The following is an 18,120-nucleotide window of genomic DNA, read 5'->3' as shown; positions in this document are numbered from 1 at the left end:
CTAGACCTGTGTCTAAGTAGAAGTGATAAAAGTTTGTCTAATTGAAATAATTATTATTAAAAATTATTAATTAAATTATTGGTTAGTAACATGGATAAAAATTGTTTCTTGCAGGCTTCTGCCTAAAATACAGAGTTCAAATATTTTTTTTTCTTCTGTAAGCCCATGACATTAGGTGCTTGCTTAATAAATGAATGTTGAATGAATAAACTTTATATTTGTCCACAGCTGCAGAGGCAGATCACCAGGCTGGGAGTCAGGAAAATCTAAGTTCAAATCCAGTCTCAGACACTTACTTGTCATGTGATCTTGGGCAAATCTCTCTCTGCCTCAGTTTCCTCAGTTGTAAAATGGGGATAACAGCACTTATTGTAAGATTTGAATGAGATAATATTTGTAAAGCACCACACAAATATTATTAAGAACTTTGCCCACTTGATGCGGTTCCCTGAATCTTTGGAGAGGTTGATTTCTCCTTGAAACTTCAGAACTGCTGTCTCAATTAAGTATTGGTAAATTGGCACTTACCGGATAGGATGGTGCAGGGTCTGTTACTTATTCCAAAGGAAATGGGAAATATGGCAGAAAGGGTAGGCTCAGTCCCTTTGAGAGTGAGAGTGAATGTTAGTGGGACATTGTCTGGTCACCAGCAGATCAGTGGTCAATTTTGGGAGCAGAAGAGGCACCGAATCAGAGAGGGAGAGTGGAACAGGACAAATGGTGCTGGTTTTGGGAGAGCATGTAGTGAGAAAAGTTCTAGGCCTTGCTCAGATCTCTGGGCCCCACCTCTGGAACTCTTAGATTCAAAGAGTGGGCAGAGTAACGGATACCCTGAACGGGTGGGGGAGGGGTCTGTGCCCAGAGTGTCTGGGGCTAAGAATGGAGAGAGAAATGGTATTACTTTTTTGACCTATGTCTGTCCTGAGCTAGCCTACTGGTTGGCCCTCTATTGTCCTAGCTGTCTATGAAGGCAAAAGGCTCACTGGGGAATGCCAGCAGGGAACACTGAGGCTACTGCTCTTGCATGGGGGCTGCAGAACCAAACCATTTAAGGGGAAGAGGGGAGGTCAGTAGATCAGGGAGTGGGGGGGAAATTCTGAGGATGGTGGCCATTAAGAAGCTACAGAACTTAAAGAAATGACCATGTAATTGAAATCAGGGACCACAGTGAGGACGGTGCTGAGGACATCATCAGTTACTTGACTTGAGTTATGTCTGTGACTGTGGCTCCAGTTAGGGTCTCTGAGAAACAAATGGTCATGAATGAGGTTGAGAGAGAATTTTCATCGACGACTTCCCAGATGGGGGTCTTGGATCTCGTTCTTGGAGCCTATCACATCAGGCTGGGCATCTTCTTGTTATTGGTGAACATTCTTTTCCTAGGTATTTATGGTACCTCAGAATCAGTACATCACTCTTCCTATGAAACCATCATCCCCAGTAGGTTAACATTCGGGGACAAAGAAGATTCAAAAGGTAAACTGTCATATGTGCTGCTAATGAAAGAGAAGAGGCAAGTTATTCACTTCAGGAGAAGATTATTTGTCAAGAATTTCCCTGTCTACACCTACTCCAAAGGTGTCCCAAGTTTAGACATGTCTTTTATCCCAGACAGTTGCCACTATGATGGATTCGTAGAAGGTGAGCTGGGGTCCATTGTGTCTGTCAGCACCTGTTCAGGCCTTTGGGGCATAGTGACCATCCAGAAAATGGTCTATTGCATTGAACCCATTGAAACATTGAGGCAGTTTGAACACATCTTATATCATGTGGATTGGCAGCTCCACAGTTCCTGCAGGGTGACCACTGAGGAAGACCAAAGATCCAGAAGCAGTGTGCAGAAACAGAGAAAGGAAGAGAAAGAGATGCTTGAACCTGAGGCCCTGAACTACATCTGGTCACACACCAAGTATGTAGAGATGTTTGTCGTGGTCAACAACAGGCGTTTCCAAATGTGGAAAAGCAGCGTGACCAAGACAGTCCAGATGGTGATGGACGCCCTTGCCCATGTCAACACCTACAGTCAGGGAATCCGTGTCAAGGTGGTCCTGACAGGTTTGGAGATCTGGACAGAGAGGGACCAGGTGAGGGTTTCTGGGGACTTGCAGGAAGTGCTGCACAATTTCAACCACTGGAGAGAAGGGGAGCTGGTCAGTCGGGCAAAGCATGATGTTGCCCATCTCATAGTGGGCTATGACCCAGGGGAGTTCATGGGGGAAGCCTTTCTCAATGGGGCCTGTGTGTCTGAGCTTGCAGCAGGAGTGGAATCTTTCTACCATGAAGATCCTACTCTGTTTGCTTTGCTCATGGTCCATGAGTTGGGCCATAACTTGGGCATGAAGCATGACCACCTGGCTTGCATGTGTCCTGACCAGCCATCCTGCATCATGCTTGCAACAATCAGCTTTGAGAGTCATTTTAGCAACTGCAGCTTGGAGGATTTCTATGAATTCCTACCGCAACACAAAGGATCATGCCTCTATGACAAACCAGGGCCCAGGGGCATGGTCAGCAAGCCCTTCTGTGGGGACCACATGGTAGACCAAGGGGAGGAGTGTGACTGTGGTGGTCCTCAAGACTGCATGAAGGACCCGTGCTGCCTGCCCTCTTGCCAGCTGAGGCTGGGCTCAGACTGTGCTTTTGGAGCCTGCTGCAGAAAGTGCAAGTTTCTGAAGGCCTCCACACCCTGTCGTGCCAGCATGGATGAGTGTGACCTCCCTGAGTACTGTAATGGCAGCTCCATGTGGTGCCAGCCAGACACCTACAAGCAAGATGGCACCCCTTGCAGGGGTGAAGGGTACTGCTACCAGGGCCGCTGTAGGAGCCTGCAGAGCCAGTGTGTGGAGGTGTTTGGGGAGGGTTCCAGAGTTGCCCGGCATAGCTGTTACCATCACCTGAACAGCCAAGGGGACAGGTTTGGGAACTGTGGCAGTGACCAGAAGGGCTTACACAAGGTGTTTGTCAAGTGTGAGCCTGAGAATGTCATGTGTGGGAGGCTGCTGTGTGAGGATATCCTGAGGTTGCCCCAAATGAGGGACCACCACACTCTCATCCAGATCCCCCTGGAGAACACATGGTGCTGGGGAGTGGATCTCTTTGAGGATGTGGATCTCCCTGATGGAGGGGCTGTGCAGGAAGGCACCTTGTGTGGCCCCCAGAAGATCTGTCTCAACCGCACGTGCTCTGCCATGCAGGCATTGCAGTATGACTGTGAGCCAGAGGCCCTGTGCCATGGCCGAGGGGTCTGTAACAACCTCAAGCACTGTCACTATGATGATGGCTATGCCCCTCCCACGTGTGATTCCGTGGGTTTTGGGGGCAGTGTGGGCAGTGGCTCCCCTGTGGAGGTCAGAACCCTTTCTCCTAAGTCACTTCTCTTATATCAGAAACCCCAAATAGCCCCAGCTCCTCTTGCAAACAACCTGTCTCCTAGTTTGCACACTTCCCCTCTTAGACTGCAGGGTCCTCCCTTCTTCATCAGAGCTCAAGGTCATAACTCCCGTCGTCTTCAATCCCTAGGTAGCCCCTTTCCAACATCTGAACCCTCTACTGGCCCTACTACAGAGAATGCCAGCCGGGAGAATGCCAGCTGGGAAAATGCCAGCCAGGAAAATACCAGCTGGGAAAATGACAGCAGCCAAGAATCCAGCAGGTCTCTTCTGTCCTTTTTTGAGATCTTGGTCATAATCCTTGTTTTTCTCATATTAATGTATTGCCTATTATATGTACTGTTTCGACAGAAGGACAGGGTGGAGGAGGAGGAGGAGGAGAGAGAGCAAGTTTTATCTGTCCTTTACAAATCAGAACCAATGAGAGAAGAGGAAGAGACATATAAAGAGGAGGAAGAGGAGAAGGATGAGGAAAGGGAGGAAGAAAGGGAGGAGGAAGAAGCAGAAGAGGAGGAGAGAAAAAAGAGGAGGACGAACAGAACAGTTTAGAAGAAAAGCAAGAGAGGGTCTCGAGGATGGGAGGACATGGTGCAAACTAACTGGAAGCCCTCAGTGAACATGAGCAGGCCTCAACTTTGAGGATCCCTGAGAGGGAACAGGACCAGATCATGTGTCCAAGTGGTGGGGACTTCCAAGCTCTCCCTTTTTCCCCTGGAACAGAGAGGGTTTGAATAAAAGAATGCCCCAAAGTAATAGCTCTCTTCAGACTGCCAGCAACTGTGAGTCAACTGTGAAAGTTAGGTCCAGAGTCCAAGTCACCTCTGAAGCAGGGCAGCACTGCCACCAGAGGGACTGTCACTGAGCATACTCATCTTTACTCTCTGGACATGTGGCCAAACTCTGACTCATCCATCAATTTGCTCCTCCTTCCCTTCTAGCCATGTGGGTTGGGTTTGTTGGTTTTTTCTTCTTAATATTAGAGTGAAGTGGAAATATGTTAGATACAAGGACCTGCATTGACACCTTGGCTTTGCCATTTATGATATCTGTGACCTTGGGTTTCACTGGTCCCTCATGTTCTTCATCTGTGGGAAATTCAGGAGAGATGGTTCTCAAAGGGTCTATCCCATGTGTGCTGTGAATTTTTCGAGGTATGCTGTAGATTTTGGATGTTATTACAGATAAAAGAAAATTGATCAGTAAGTCTGTTAAATAGAAATTGTACTTACACAGTGTACTATGTAGACCAGTAAGTATCATATTCACAAATCAAACCAGCCTATTAAATATGCTCACTAACCTTTGGACGTGTTGGACTTTGAACTTGAAAAGAAGTCAGCAAAAATCCCCTCTAATTGAAGGGATACCAGCCATTCATGATTCTTCCATCCCTACCATACTTCCTCATGGAAAATATACTGTAGCATGAACAAAAATCCCTTCCAGCTATATATAATCTGTGAACGTATGCTCTTGTGGGTCTTACCTTTGTCTTCTGCCTCCGTGGATGTTGCCCCTTCAATCCCTTTGCTTCTTTTCTAGGCCCTTCTGCTAGAAAATCTTCTGACTCTGGGGACCCTTGACCTCCCTGGGTGTCCCAGATCAGAGGGTGGGCAGTGACGAGTTCAAAACTTTATTCTAGTTCTCACTTAGTCATCTGGTTCACTCTATTTCCTTCATCTGTGAAACCATGAATTGCCCAGCCTCACTCTCGGATCAGCCTTTAATCTAGGGCCAACACACACATGAACAGACCAGGAGCATTTTGCTGGGTAACCCAGGATGGAAGTAGGTAAAGGATTACCAGAGTTGGGTAGGACTCAGAAATTCAGGGATTTTTCCATATGTAGCACCTGGGTACCTCCTCTCACACATGGAACCTCCTCAGGAACCACCTCAGATCTGAAGTATTCAGTGAGGTCAACAACCACTCAAAATCATAGTTCACCAGATTCCTTGGATGCACTTACTTTTACCAACCAGTCATTCACTCAAAACAACATATATTTAATAAAAATAATATAATAAATGGAGGGACAAGGAAAAGATTCCTCACCACTCACCAAATACACATAGGTTATACTCTTTTAAAGGTTCTTATACAAACTATTGGAGTAGACATATATATTCATGACCAGAAAACATACATGGATGGAATATTTACAGAATACATGTGGGGGTGGAACATAGGGGAAGAGACACTCACTAGGAACCTGTGTGGGGCAAGTATGCTTGTGTAGGGGACATATGTGGTGAGGATAGCCCATGCCCTGAAGCTAAAGGGCTATCATTACCTTGTAGTAATACTGACACACTGTTCCCTGATGGATGTTGTGCCTACACTTCCCACTGGGCTCTCTCTGCCAACCTTGCTGTTCCTTTTCTGGGTTAGAAACTGTCCTAGTCACTCTGGTTTTCTTTATTCTTATCTTCTGGACTGGATCCCCAGCTTGCTCAGAAAGCCCCTGCCTAACAATAAGGCAGGAAGAAAGGAATACAACAAGCACTTATTAAACTCTTACTCTGCTGAGAGCTTTACAAATACTACCTCATTTGATCCTTCCAACAGTCCTTTGAGCTAAGTCTCTTATTATCCCCATTTTACAGTTGAGGAAGCAGGCAAACAGAGATTGTGACTTGCCCAGGGTCACACAGCTAATAAAATATTTGAGTTAGGATTTGAACTCAAGTGTTCCTAATTCCAGGTTTAGTGCTTTATCCACTGTGCCAGCTCACTGCATGATAAACAAGCTGCTAGCTCTTTAGTCTAGTAAAGACTATGAGCCATCTTAACAAAGAACGGCCAATAAATGCTAGCTGAAATGTTCCCAGGTTAAGTTTGTTCTTTTGACTCTTTCCCACTGATGCTGATTCTAAGTCTGGTTCTAGATGACTGTCTGACATAGGATTGGAAAATTCTTTGTAATCCCCACTTAATTCCTTATGGGGATTCTGTGCTCCCAAAGTTAATCAACAGACAGTTATTCAGAGCTTTCTGTGTGCCAGGCTAGAGCACTGGGCCTGGAGTCAGGAAGACCTAAATTAAAATCCAGCCTCGGGTACTAACTGTTGATTGTCTGACAAAATGAATTCATTGAATATACTGGAGAAGGAAGTGGCAAACCACTCCAGTTTCTTTGCCAAGAATACTCAAAATGGAGTCACAAAGGGTCAGACATGACTAAAAAATGACCAAACAACAAATGCAACAGGTACTGTGCTAGGTGTTGGTAACACAAACGCACACACACACACACACACACACACACACACACACACACACACACACACACACACACACACACACACACACTGAAGCACAGACACATATACACACGCAGAAACAATACCCTGATCTCAAGGACTTTACAAGTATTCCCCTTTCTTCCTCAATGAGTTTAGTATCTGGCTCACAATTTTTCTCTTCTCCCCAATTCCTGCCTTCCTTCTAGGGACTTCACCATTCAACCAATTCTCTCAAATGTCCTAACTACCTAGTTCCTCAACCCACTTTTCTTGCATGAGCTACTCCTCCACCCCAACTCAGCCACACACAAAGATGGTCATACCCTTAATTTTGCCATCACCTGCAAATGTACCACTTTGATCTAAAAGAATTCTGATATTCCCCCCATAGAACCATAATCTCTTGGTTTTTCACCTCTCCTTCTGCCCTTCCATTACAAAACCCTACTCTTGGTCCACACAATGACTTCCAATCCCTTGACCCCTCAATTCTCTCCCAGGTCATCTCCCCTGCACTAGCCACTCTCAATGTCTTCTCTCATTTTGATTCCTTGGTGAACCAATTCAGTTCTATACTATTCTGCTATCTTCAATTTCTTGAGCCCTTATCATATCTCCTGTTATGTCCAGTGAAGCCTCAGCATTGGGCTACTCCCACATTCATTGCCTTCATGCCTTACACATAGACTGCCATGTCTCATGTGAAAAGATGACTTTACTTCTTAACAAGGCTGACCCATGTACCTGATGAAGAGTTCCTAGACCATCTCTTCCAATTCCCCACTCTTTCACTTATTTTCAGTCTCTACTGGCTCCTTCTCTACTTCCTACAAACATGCCCCTGTTTCCCCCATCCTGAAAAAATTCTTACTTGATCCTTCCATCCCAGCTAACCATCATCCTCTATCTCTTCTACCCTTTATAACTAAGATCCTCAAAAAGGCCACTTACAATCAGTCTCCTCTGTCTTTCTTCTCCCTTCTTAACCTCTTACAATATGACTTCCAACCTTATCATTTCACCAGAACTGCTCTCTCCAAAATTACCAGTGAACTCTTAGTTGCTAAATTTAATGGTCTTTTCTTAATCTCCATTTTCCTTAACCCCTTTGCAGATTTGACAGTATTTGTTGATCCCCCTCTCTGCATTGATACTGTCTTACCTCTGGGTTTTCTGGCTACCCCTCTCTCCTGGTTTTGCTGCTACATATCTGACTGCTCCTAATTAGTCTTCTTTGCTGCATCCTCTTCCAGATCACACACTTGAAGGTGTCCTTCAGGGTTCTGTCCTGGACCCTCTTCTCTTTTCCCTCTATATTACTTCACTTGGTCATTTCATCAACTCCCATGGATTTAATTATCATCTCTATGCTGATGACTCTCAAATCTGCCTTTCCTGCCCCAATCTACTCTGCTGACATCTTCAACTGCCTTTCAGACTTCCCACGCTGGATGTCTAGTAGACATTCCAAACTCAACATATTCAAAACAGAACTCATCTTGTCCCCTAAATCCTCCCTGCCCCCTTCCCTATTACTATAGAGAGCAACACCATCTTCCTTGTCCCTGAGGCTCTCAGTTAAGAGTCATCCTGGGCTTCTCCCTCTCTCAACCTCATGTCTAATCTGTTTGCCAAAGTCTTTCAGTCTCCTCTGCAATACCCCTTCTCTCCTCTGACACTGTTATCATCCTGTGGCAGGCCCTCATTGCCTCACACTTGGATTGTTTCAACAGCCTTGTGAAGGATCTGCCTGTCTCCAGTGAGTCACTGAACTGATTTTCCTAAAACACAGGTGACTCAATAAACTCCAATAGTTCCCTATCACCTTGAGGATCAAATATAAAATGTTCTTTTTGACAATCAAAGCCCTTCATAATCTTCCCCCTCCCATCTTTCCATTCTTCTTATACCTTACACCCCAACACATAACTCTTCTATCCCATGACACTGGCTTCCTGGCTGTTTTACAAAAGAGAGACTCCATCTCAGCTCTGGGCATTTTCTCTGGATGTCTTTGTCCCTCCTCATATATGCTTCCTAACTTCTCTGACTTCCTTTAAGTCCAAAATAAAACCCCACCTTCTACAAGAAGGCTTCCCCAATCTCTTTTAATTCGTCTTTTCCCTTGGTGAGATGGTGGGGTGTTCAGGGAGGACTAGCACCTCTGATGTGCTGAGTCTTTTTCAGGACTACTTATCCATCTTTGGTGTCCACCTGTTACTCAGCTCTCACTTATAGCTCGAAGAAGCAGTAGCTTGCACAGCAGCCACACTGGCAAAATCATCTCCATCAACCAAACTGAGGATAACCTACAGGCCTTAAACCCATTGCTGAGTTACTGGCATGTGCACCCCAAGCAGGTGAAGACTTCCTTGGCGGAATGGGTCAATGAGAATAATTTGTCCAATGAACATGAAGGCAGCAGAAGCAGGTGCTGTGGAGTACTTAGAGCTTCAGATACTGAAGATGCCAAGGCCATCCATTGCATGCTGGGTCATTGCCCATCATCCTGACTTTTGTCTTGCCACTGGACTCTGGAAGAGAGAGGCTGACAACTTTGTGCAACTCTGCCTCACTTAAATCCAATTCACACGCAAGTCAAGACATCACCCTATGATGTCACTGGTCCTTCTGGAAAAGGAAGGACAAACAACTTTCTTTGTATATATTTGTTCACACATTGTTTCCCCTATTAGATTATAAGCACCTTGAGGCCAGGGACTGTCTTTTGCATTTTTTGGTACCCTTAGTGCTTAACACAGTGCCTGGCACATAGTAGGCACTTAATAAATGTTTATTGAATTGCAAAAAATTCTAATGGAAGAGAAATTGAAAAGTTGGTGTCTTTAAGGGAACACCAACATGCGTCCTGAATCACCTTGGTATGAAGGCAAGAGTTGGGGTGGAGAGACAGAATGTAAACCAGGTGCTGACTCACTAGGGAGAATTCTCTAGGGTAAATATATAATACTCACTGTCAGGTGGATTGAGTGGTAAATTTTAATGTAGTGAATCTTGGAGACGAGTGCAAAGGATGGTGGTAGAGGGAGAGCTGGGAAGTGACAATGGGAAGCAGTGAGCATTCTGAGTCCCCCATCATGATAAAGGAGTTGAGATATGAGAGGATGTGCAGTCAGTACTGAAAAGGGTGACTTCCCAAGGGTGGTCCAGGTCCCAGTGAGCCAAAGGATGAGAGTGAGAGATGAAAATGTTTTATATGTGAGAAAATTTGTTAATTATGGGTGCAGTAGAAGAAACTGGCAGATCTGGAGTGGAACATGGTAGGGATAAGGTTGAGGTGGATGGGAATGAAGGAGATGGGGGAGGTTCTTGGTTTGTTGTTTTTGTTTTGGGCAGCCAGGGATTCAATATCACTGACACGGTGAGAGGAAGATAGGGTGAGAGGGTCCTAAATATCAGAGAATGAGTTGAGGCAGAGGATCAATGGATGGGGACAGGTGTGCCTGAGAAAAGCCACTGAAGTGAAGGCTCAAGCTTGTCCCTTAGGGGCATGATGAGCTATGATATCCTCTGGCATCTATATTATCTATGGTAACCTGGGGAGTTTGGAAGCCTATGGTACATGAGTTGAAGAAGAACAAAAACAAATCACAAAGCAATCAAAAATCTCCCTAACTCCTGGCCCATATTTCTGCTTTTCCTTATGTGTTATTTCCCAGCAACAAAAAACCCCTTTGGTTCATATTCATTTTCATGACAGTCAAATCAGGTTGTGGTATCTATTGTCTAATAGCTTCATGTGTAATAGACCCTATTCATCCTGGAACCAGTTACTGAAGGAGTGAGTATGCATTGGACAGGTCAGAGGAGACAGCTGGTATAGGCCATAATCCGGCCTAAGAGTGGGATCAAGTCACCCTTGGTCTAAAACCACATGCCACCAGAAGCAATGTGGTACAGTGCAAGGGCACCCAATATGGAGTCAGAGGACCCAGGATCAGATCCTTCAGATGCTACTCTCTACTTACATGGACTTTGTCACTCAATCTCGCTCTGGCCTCAGTTTCTCCATCTAGAAGGCGAAGGGGTTGGACTAGATGACACTCCATCTTCTCCATGACTTCTCCAAGGTCTGTGAACTGAGTAGAATCTGTGGTAGGAAATCTGGATTGATTTTCATATAGGGTTGACAGAGTGACCAATGCATACTCCTTCAGGAATTGACTCCTGGATGAATAAGGTCTATTCTGTATGAAGCTAAAAACATGACACTCCACTGAGGCAGGGCATAGGAAGTAGCAATCAATGCAGGCTTGTTACTCTTAGGTGATTCTCTGAAGCACATTCCCCAGCTCTTTCCCTTTTATGAGAACTCTAGCGCAGTTCTCAAAGAAATATCTAAAGTGATGACCTGAGGAAGAAACTGAGAGATGAAGCCAGGTCATGAAAAAAATGGAGAATGATAAAATGTCGAACCATGTGGTCAATGTAGCATTATGGCTGAGAATCCAAGCTATTCTGAGAAATCAGGAATAACTCAGGTTTGTATAAAAGCCATTATTCTATGATAGTTTGTGATTTATAGATTCTTTCTTTGAAAAGAAAAGTGTCATTGATTCCCTTTGTTTTTTCATCCCATTTGTTTCCTGAGATGCCTCACTCCTATAGAGAAATTTTCCTTGTAAGAAAGAAAAACCCTCAGACTCTATGGAAAAGAAGGAAGGAGGTTTGTCTTATCATCTGCCTTAAGACCAAGGTTATTCATTGCAGTTCATCTGAATTCAGTTTCTGTTCCCTTTACCTTAGTCAATGTGTATGTTGTTTTCTGCCTTGCTCACTTTACTTCAGTTCATGGTTTTCTTTTTCTCTTTTAAATAATATTTAATTTTTCCAACTAATGTAAAGACAATTTTTAACATTCATTTAAAAAAAATTTGCGTTCCAAATTTTCTCCCTCCCTCCTTGAAATGGAAAGCAATTTTACAGGTTATACGTGTGCAATGGTACAAAACATGTGTCTATATTAGTCATATTGCATAACAAGATATAGACCAAAAGAAAATAACCCACCAGTTCGCATGTTTTTCTCTGTTTCTCTATCTTCCTCAAATTTGTCACTTCTTCAGTTATCTGCTAGAATTTATGGAGTGCCTGCTGTCTGCCAGACACTGGTGAGATTTGGCTAAATCTGGGACACATATACAAGAGAACTGGAAATGGGGAGAGTGGGAACTTCCTGGTCAACATTTTGTGCAATTCTAGACTGGAAGAAGTTGTTTTCTGTAGTTTTCCCTTGGATTTCTTTTTCATTATTAGTTCTGGGTTTTGCTGGAGTGGGTCTTTGGTAGCTGAGCAGTCTGCCTTCCTCTATATCTCCCTGCTGTCTTGGCAAGAAACCTGGTTGGGCGTTGCTATAACGCATAGAGCACCAACCCTGGAGTCAGGAAGACTCATCTTCCTTAGTTCAAATCTAGTCTTTTCCTAGCTATGTGACCTTGGGCAAGTCACTTCACCCTTGTGTTTGTCTCAGTTTCCTAATCTGTAAAATAATTGGAGAATAAAATGGCAAACAACTGTAGTATTTCTCTGCCAAGAAAACCCCAAAAAGGATCACAAAGAATTGGACATGACTGAAAAACTACTCAATCAACAACAAATTACTCCTTCCATTTTTCTTGCTATTCTGATTTCCAGGAAATCAATTCAACGTTAATGAGTGTCATTTTATATTTACCAATATTATCTTGCATTTACTTTGTATATGTGTACATGTTGTTTCCCTATAAAACACAAGCTCCTTCAGCAGATTGCTGGTTTTGTTTACATGTCTTTGTATCCTTGACACCTAACATACATAGTGCAGGCCATAGGTGCTTATGGGATTGCTCGATTTTCCGCTGATATTTCCCAGTTGTTGAATTTTGTTGTGATTTTTTTCTTGTTCCTTCTTTACTAATTTTATTTCTTCCTTCATTTCCTTGCAATGTATTGATTATCCACATTCTTGTGTCTCTGACTCTATTTCTAGGGTCATAGCTGGTGTTAAATGATTACCTTTCTTCGACTCCTTTTTATTTCCATTTCTTTTGTTTTCTCATTTCTTTGTTCCTTTCTTGAAAAACAATTTTATTAAGGGAGTTTCTTTGTGTGTGTATGTGTGGTGGTGGTGGTGGTGGTGGCATATGAATAGGAATTTTTTAAAATTGATTAATTAATTGATTGATTTTTTTTTTTAATGTATGAATAGGAATTCTTTCTGTTGGTTTTTGTGGGGGCTCAGTTAAAAATCCTGTTTGCTTTTGGACCTTTCACTCTGCCATCTTCTTAGAAGTCAGTTTGTTTGTTTTTTCGTCATTGCTACAGTTCTGATACTCAGTGATCTATTTGGATGAGGTGAAATTCACATTTCACATGAATTGAAATTCACACATGTGATTTTCACATTCTTCATTTTGAAAGTTCTGTGGATTCTTTCAGTTTCCAGAAGGTCCTTTGTTTCTGAAAACTCTGGGAAGTTTTAAAAACACATTGACTAAGGTAAAGGGAATAGAAGCTAAATTCAGATAATTTACAACAAACAACCTTGGTCTGAAGGCAGATCATAAAACAAACTCCCTTGCTTCTTTCCGTAGAGTCTGGGGATCTTTCTTTCTTACAAGGAAACGTTCTATATAGGAGTGAGACATTTCATGAAATAAATGGGATAAAAAAGCAAAGGGCATCAATGACCCCTTTTTTTCAAAGGATGAATGCTGTAAGTCTTGAAATAGACTATCTTCATTCTTTTCCAATGTGTTCAGAAAGGAAAAATGATGATTAAAAATACTTTATTTTTTTTAAAGATTGTCTTGGTTTCTTCCTATATTTCCCTTCATTCACAAAATAATTTTGAAGTCTTAAGATAATAGGATTTATGGCTGGAGAAACTATAAAAAACATCATGTGGTTGAATCTGTTCATTTTACAGATAAAGAAACTGAGGCAATGAGAGGTAAAATGACTTGCCTAAGGTCACATGGCTATTAAATGATGGAGCTGAAGGTCAGTGGAGACTATCCTGTGACTCTTAGTCCAATGCTCTTCCAAAGTCACCATGATGACTAATTCACGAATCCTCTAAATCCTTAATTTTTCCCTCTATTGCTTGGAGATATAAGCCTCTTGAGAAGTGAGATTTACTTAATTCTTCATATTTATATCTGTGCCTAGTTTAGGTTTGGCACTTCATAAATACTTATTGATTGCTTGGCAATGTTTTTCCAGCTTATCTTCTGAGCTTGCACTTCTACCCAAACTCCCTTATCTTTTTGTCTGTTATTCCGTCAAATTTGTTTTCTATTTGTTCACTTTTTATTTGCTGTTTTTCAGTTATTTCAGGATTTCCTCCAAAGATTTTTTTTTAAGCCGCATTCAGACCAAGTCTCTTTTGCAAGCACTAACCGGGTAAAATATGGAAAGTTGTTAAGTGCTGGACATACTATATACCAAACAGCATTGCAAAAAAATGAAATATGTTACATTTTAACGGACAAGAAAAAACCTGATATTGATGTGGAATTATCTCTGTACTAGTTATCTGTTTCTAGTCAATTTGCCAGACCTATAATCAGAATTAGTGACTAGAAAAAAGAAAGCATAATAATGAGAAAAAGAAATGGCAGAAAATTGAAACAAATCAATCCTGAACTATTCAAAGAAATTGAAAACCCAAACTGGGAAATGGCCAATGGAAATGACATCAATACCAATTATATTAATTTCATGAAGAAGATTAGCTAGTGTAAATGGATTGCCACAACATGGAGCCCAGTTAGCAACCATCTCACTGCCAAACTGAAAGAAATGGTGGTCAGGGGCAAGACCAGGGCAAAATATAAATTCATTTGTAAAATCTTACAAAGAAAGATGATGGAAAATTATGAGCAGTATCCTTTCATGGAGCAGAGAATCAGTGAAGGGTAAAACCAATTTAAAGAAAACCTCAAGAGATCCAAATAGGCAAAATCATCCCAAGGCCATTTAGGGATAAAAATGGAAGGAGAACACCTCAGAAGGAAAATTGAAGGAAAAAAAAACATGTAAAAATTGTTATCACATTCTTTTTCATGAAGAACAGTGGAACCACCACACTTAGATCCTATCCTTACAGTCCCAAATGTGTTTTTAGAAGAAGTAGATTAGACTGGATTAGACTAAGGGTATGTAGAAGAGATCTATAGAGAAAGTGATAAAATTGTGAAAGCTCTGAGTGATCAATGTACATGGTATCTGAACATTACCAAAGGCATGAAAATTAGGCAAGCCTTTCTAACGCTGATAAAGTAACTGAGAAAACAGTAACTACCAAATTATGTTCATACACTTCCTTTTATATAAAATTTTAATGCAAGTTGTCTGTCATGAAGCAGGATCCTCAGTAAGGGTGTTTTTAGAAATAAGCAGATTTTTGAAAGTGTCCTTCAACAATGGACTATGTTTTACTAATTCACAGTTGACTGATGAGTGTAGAGAATACAAGGTTTCATTGTGCTTATTGTTTGCTGATTACAAAATAATATTTGATTTGGAAGAAGGCCTTATGGGCCCTCTTTTAACAAGAAGTTACCTACCCATATGTTAAAAGCATTCAAAATTCCTTAAAAGATATAGCGATGGAAATAATCTCATTCCATGATCCTCTGTTTACTAATATCAGGTGAGGCATAAGGCATATGTTCGCCAAAGGCATCTGTTATTTTAATGGAGGACATCCAGCAGAGCAAAGTTAAAGAGAGATTCCCTATGGATGATGCAGTCTGCTAGATAGTCTCTTTTGCAAATAACAAGGTGGCTGATTACAAGTCCGAGAACATTGTTGAGCCTTCTGGAAGAGATCTATATTCACTCAGGAGTGTGTGAGGTGTTCAGGAGGACCAGCATCTCTGGTGTGAGGGCTTGCTGAGCCCTTTTCAGGGCTGCTCATTCACCTTTGGTATCCACCTGATTCACCCAACTCTCACCTCTGACTCCAAGAAGCTATGTAGCATATCCAGCAGCCATACCCTGGTAAACCATCTTGACACATGGGTCAAAGCAGGTTGAGGGTAACCTACAGAACATGTCAGTGAGTTCAGGGGGTTCCAGTGCCTATGAAGCAGCTGATGCAGGCACTGTGGAGTACTTAGAGCTTGATCAGGCATTAAAGAAGTAGAGGTCATCCAATGCATCTTGGGTCATCACCAGTCATTTTGACTTTTGTTTTGTCACTGGACTTTGAAGACTCAGGAAGACAGAGTGAGGTTGATGATATTCTGCAACTCTGCCTCACTTAAATCCAATTCATGCACAAGCCATCACCCCCTGATGTTTTTGGTTTTCTTTGAAAACAAAGGACAAATAATATCATTCACTCAAAAGAGTTTGGCCTGATCTTCTACATCTGACAGTGTTTGTAAATGAAAACTGTCTTTTGTCTAGTTTACACCATGAATTTAGGTAGAGTTTGTCCATCATTATGTATATTAGGGTCAGATGGGCCAGATGGACGTTGAGTTGGGTCCAGAGTTTAACAAGCATAGATTATAGTAAACTTTTATTTGGAATTTTTGATGGACCACCCAGACATGCCCTTTGGCATCTTGTTAAGAGGATAAAACAGCTAAGTGAGTCTCAGAGACTGGGGATGCTCTCAAGATTAATTGATTGGTTTAGAACCATCCCTTTGTACTTCCTGAATCTTGAGTTTCAGTGGTGTTGGCTCTACCCAGATGAATTAGTTAGCTTAGATTCTTGGAAGGATGGATTATGTTGGAAGGATCTACCCTATGTGTTATTCTACAAAAGGAAATTTTCTTCAAAGGATCTGACACTTCCTCCTTTGTCCTTTTCCATTTCTTCTAGAGAATTCCTGAAATTGCAGACATGGATGGTTCATGGGGCTGCCCTAACTTGTAAATTAGTAACAGTGACTTTGTAGAAGCATATGGCTGAATCATTTTGAACATGGGAGTTGGATAGGAAGTTTCCAACACTGTTTCTTTTGAACGTCACCTTCCTAGTTAGAAGAGGGGGCTGGGATTTCTTAGGCTGTGCCAGCCAAAGGGTTTGCCAAAGAGTGATGGACAGAGGTGACAGATGGACAGTCCAAGGGTTCATTGATACTCTTGTGATATGGAAAAAATTGAGGAAGGCCACCAGATATTGGATGGGTCCTCTGTGGTACCTTTATTGGTGGGCATGGATAGGAGTTTCATCTACAGGATGGGAACCTGCATGAAATTATGATGAGGGAAATCCTAAAACAATATGATTGTGGATCTACTTAAATAATTGAATCATAAGAGGGTCTCAGAAAACTAACGCAGCATTTCAGATCATTAACATTAACAAGTTGGATTTTTTTTTGGAGTAAACTCCAGGCATGAATGTAATGAGCCAGAGGGAAATGTTAGGGTCAGACTCTGAATTTGGATGTAGTCCATGTGAGCCCAGAGTCTTGGGGAGTCCTGGACCACAAGTCACTTTAGTTTCAAGGTTTGCAAAGCACATTATATACATGTCTTCTCCTCAGTAAAATATAAAACTCTTTGATGTTATGGACTATTTTTCATTTTTGTCTTTTTGTCCCTGAAATCTAGAACAGAGGGTACGCAGTAGGCACTCAATAAATACTTGTTGAATTATATACATTATTTTATTTCATTATTGCAACTGCCCTGTGAGCAAAGTATTATAAGTATTATTAACCCCCCCATTTTACAGATGAGGAAACTGAGCATGCAGTAGATGCCACGACTTGCCCACAGTCTCACAGGTAAGAGGTATCAGAGGTAGAATTTGAATCTAAGCCTTCCTAACCACCATGTTTGTACAATGCTTTGAACAGTTGAAAGTTCCATATAAATACTAAAAATGTTGTTTATTGTTTGTCCTTTGTTCTCAAAGAGAACAAAATGGAACACAATGGCCTTTTTAAAGCCTGTTTTATCAGAGCTATATTTCAAGAAACCATAAATGAAAACTTCAAGACAAAAAGTATTTTGTTCCAACTTTTTGAAAAAGAAAAAAATAAATTTAAAAATTTAAAAATCTAGGCCCCAAGCCCTAAAATGTGTTATAAAACGTAAGTGACCAAAAGTTATATTCCTATAACCAGAGCACCCACATGTAAGGAGGAGGACCAGATTTGGTGAGGGTAAAAGAAGAAATGGAAGACAGAAGGACATATTAATTGTTCATGAGTAGGCAGGAACAATGTAATAAAAGTGACAATTTTGCCTAAATTTGTTTATATATTCAATGCCATTTCAATTAAATTAGCCAAAAGTTATTTTACTGAGTTTGAAAAAAATGACAAAATTAATTTAGCCAAAAGTTATTTTACTGAATTCAAAGAAATGCCAAAATTTATTTAGAAGAATAAAAGGTTAAGATTATCAAAGGGACTAATAAAAAATGTTAAAGAAGGAGGTTTAACAGTGCCAGATCTTAAACTCTATCATAAGGCATTAATCATCAAAAGTATCTGGTAATGGCTAAGAAATGG

At 41.6% G+C, this 18,120-nt stretch overlaps 1 protein-coding gene across 1 annotated transcript; it reads left to right on the top strand.

The window, feature by feature from the left end:
• The first annotated feature begins 236 nt into the window (after positions 1–236).
• Positions 237–4,928, top strand: LOC140499263 (disintegrin and metalloproteinase domain-containing protein 1a-like). Its single transcript, XM_072600428.1, has one exon. The coding sequence runs from the start codon at positions 1,212–1,214 to the stop codon at positions 3,936–3,938; it is 2,727 nt and encodes a 908-aa protein (XP_072456529.1). The 5' UTR covers positions 237–1,211; the 3' UTR covers positions 3,939–4,928.
• The last annotated feature ends 13,192 nt before the right edge of the window (positions 4,929–18,120 follow it).

Source organism: Notamacropus eugenii, chromosome 4 (assembly GCF_028372415.1).
Source record: "Notamacropus eugenii isolate mMacEug1 chromosome 4, mMacEug1.pri_v2, whole genome shotgun sequence".
NCBI classification, from domain to species: Eukaryota; Metazoa; Chordata; class Mammalia; order Diprotodontia; family Macropodidae; genus Notamacropus; species Notamacropus eugenii.
Note: the sequence above shows the minus strand (reverse complement) of the source record. Positions and strands in the feature narration are given on the sequence as shown.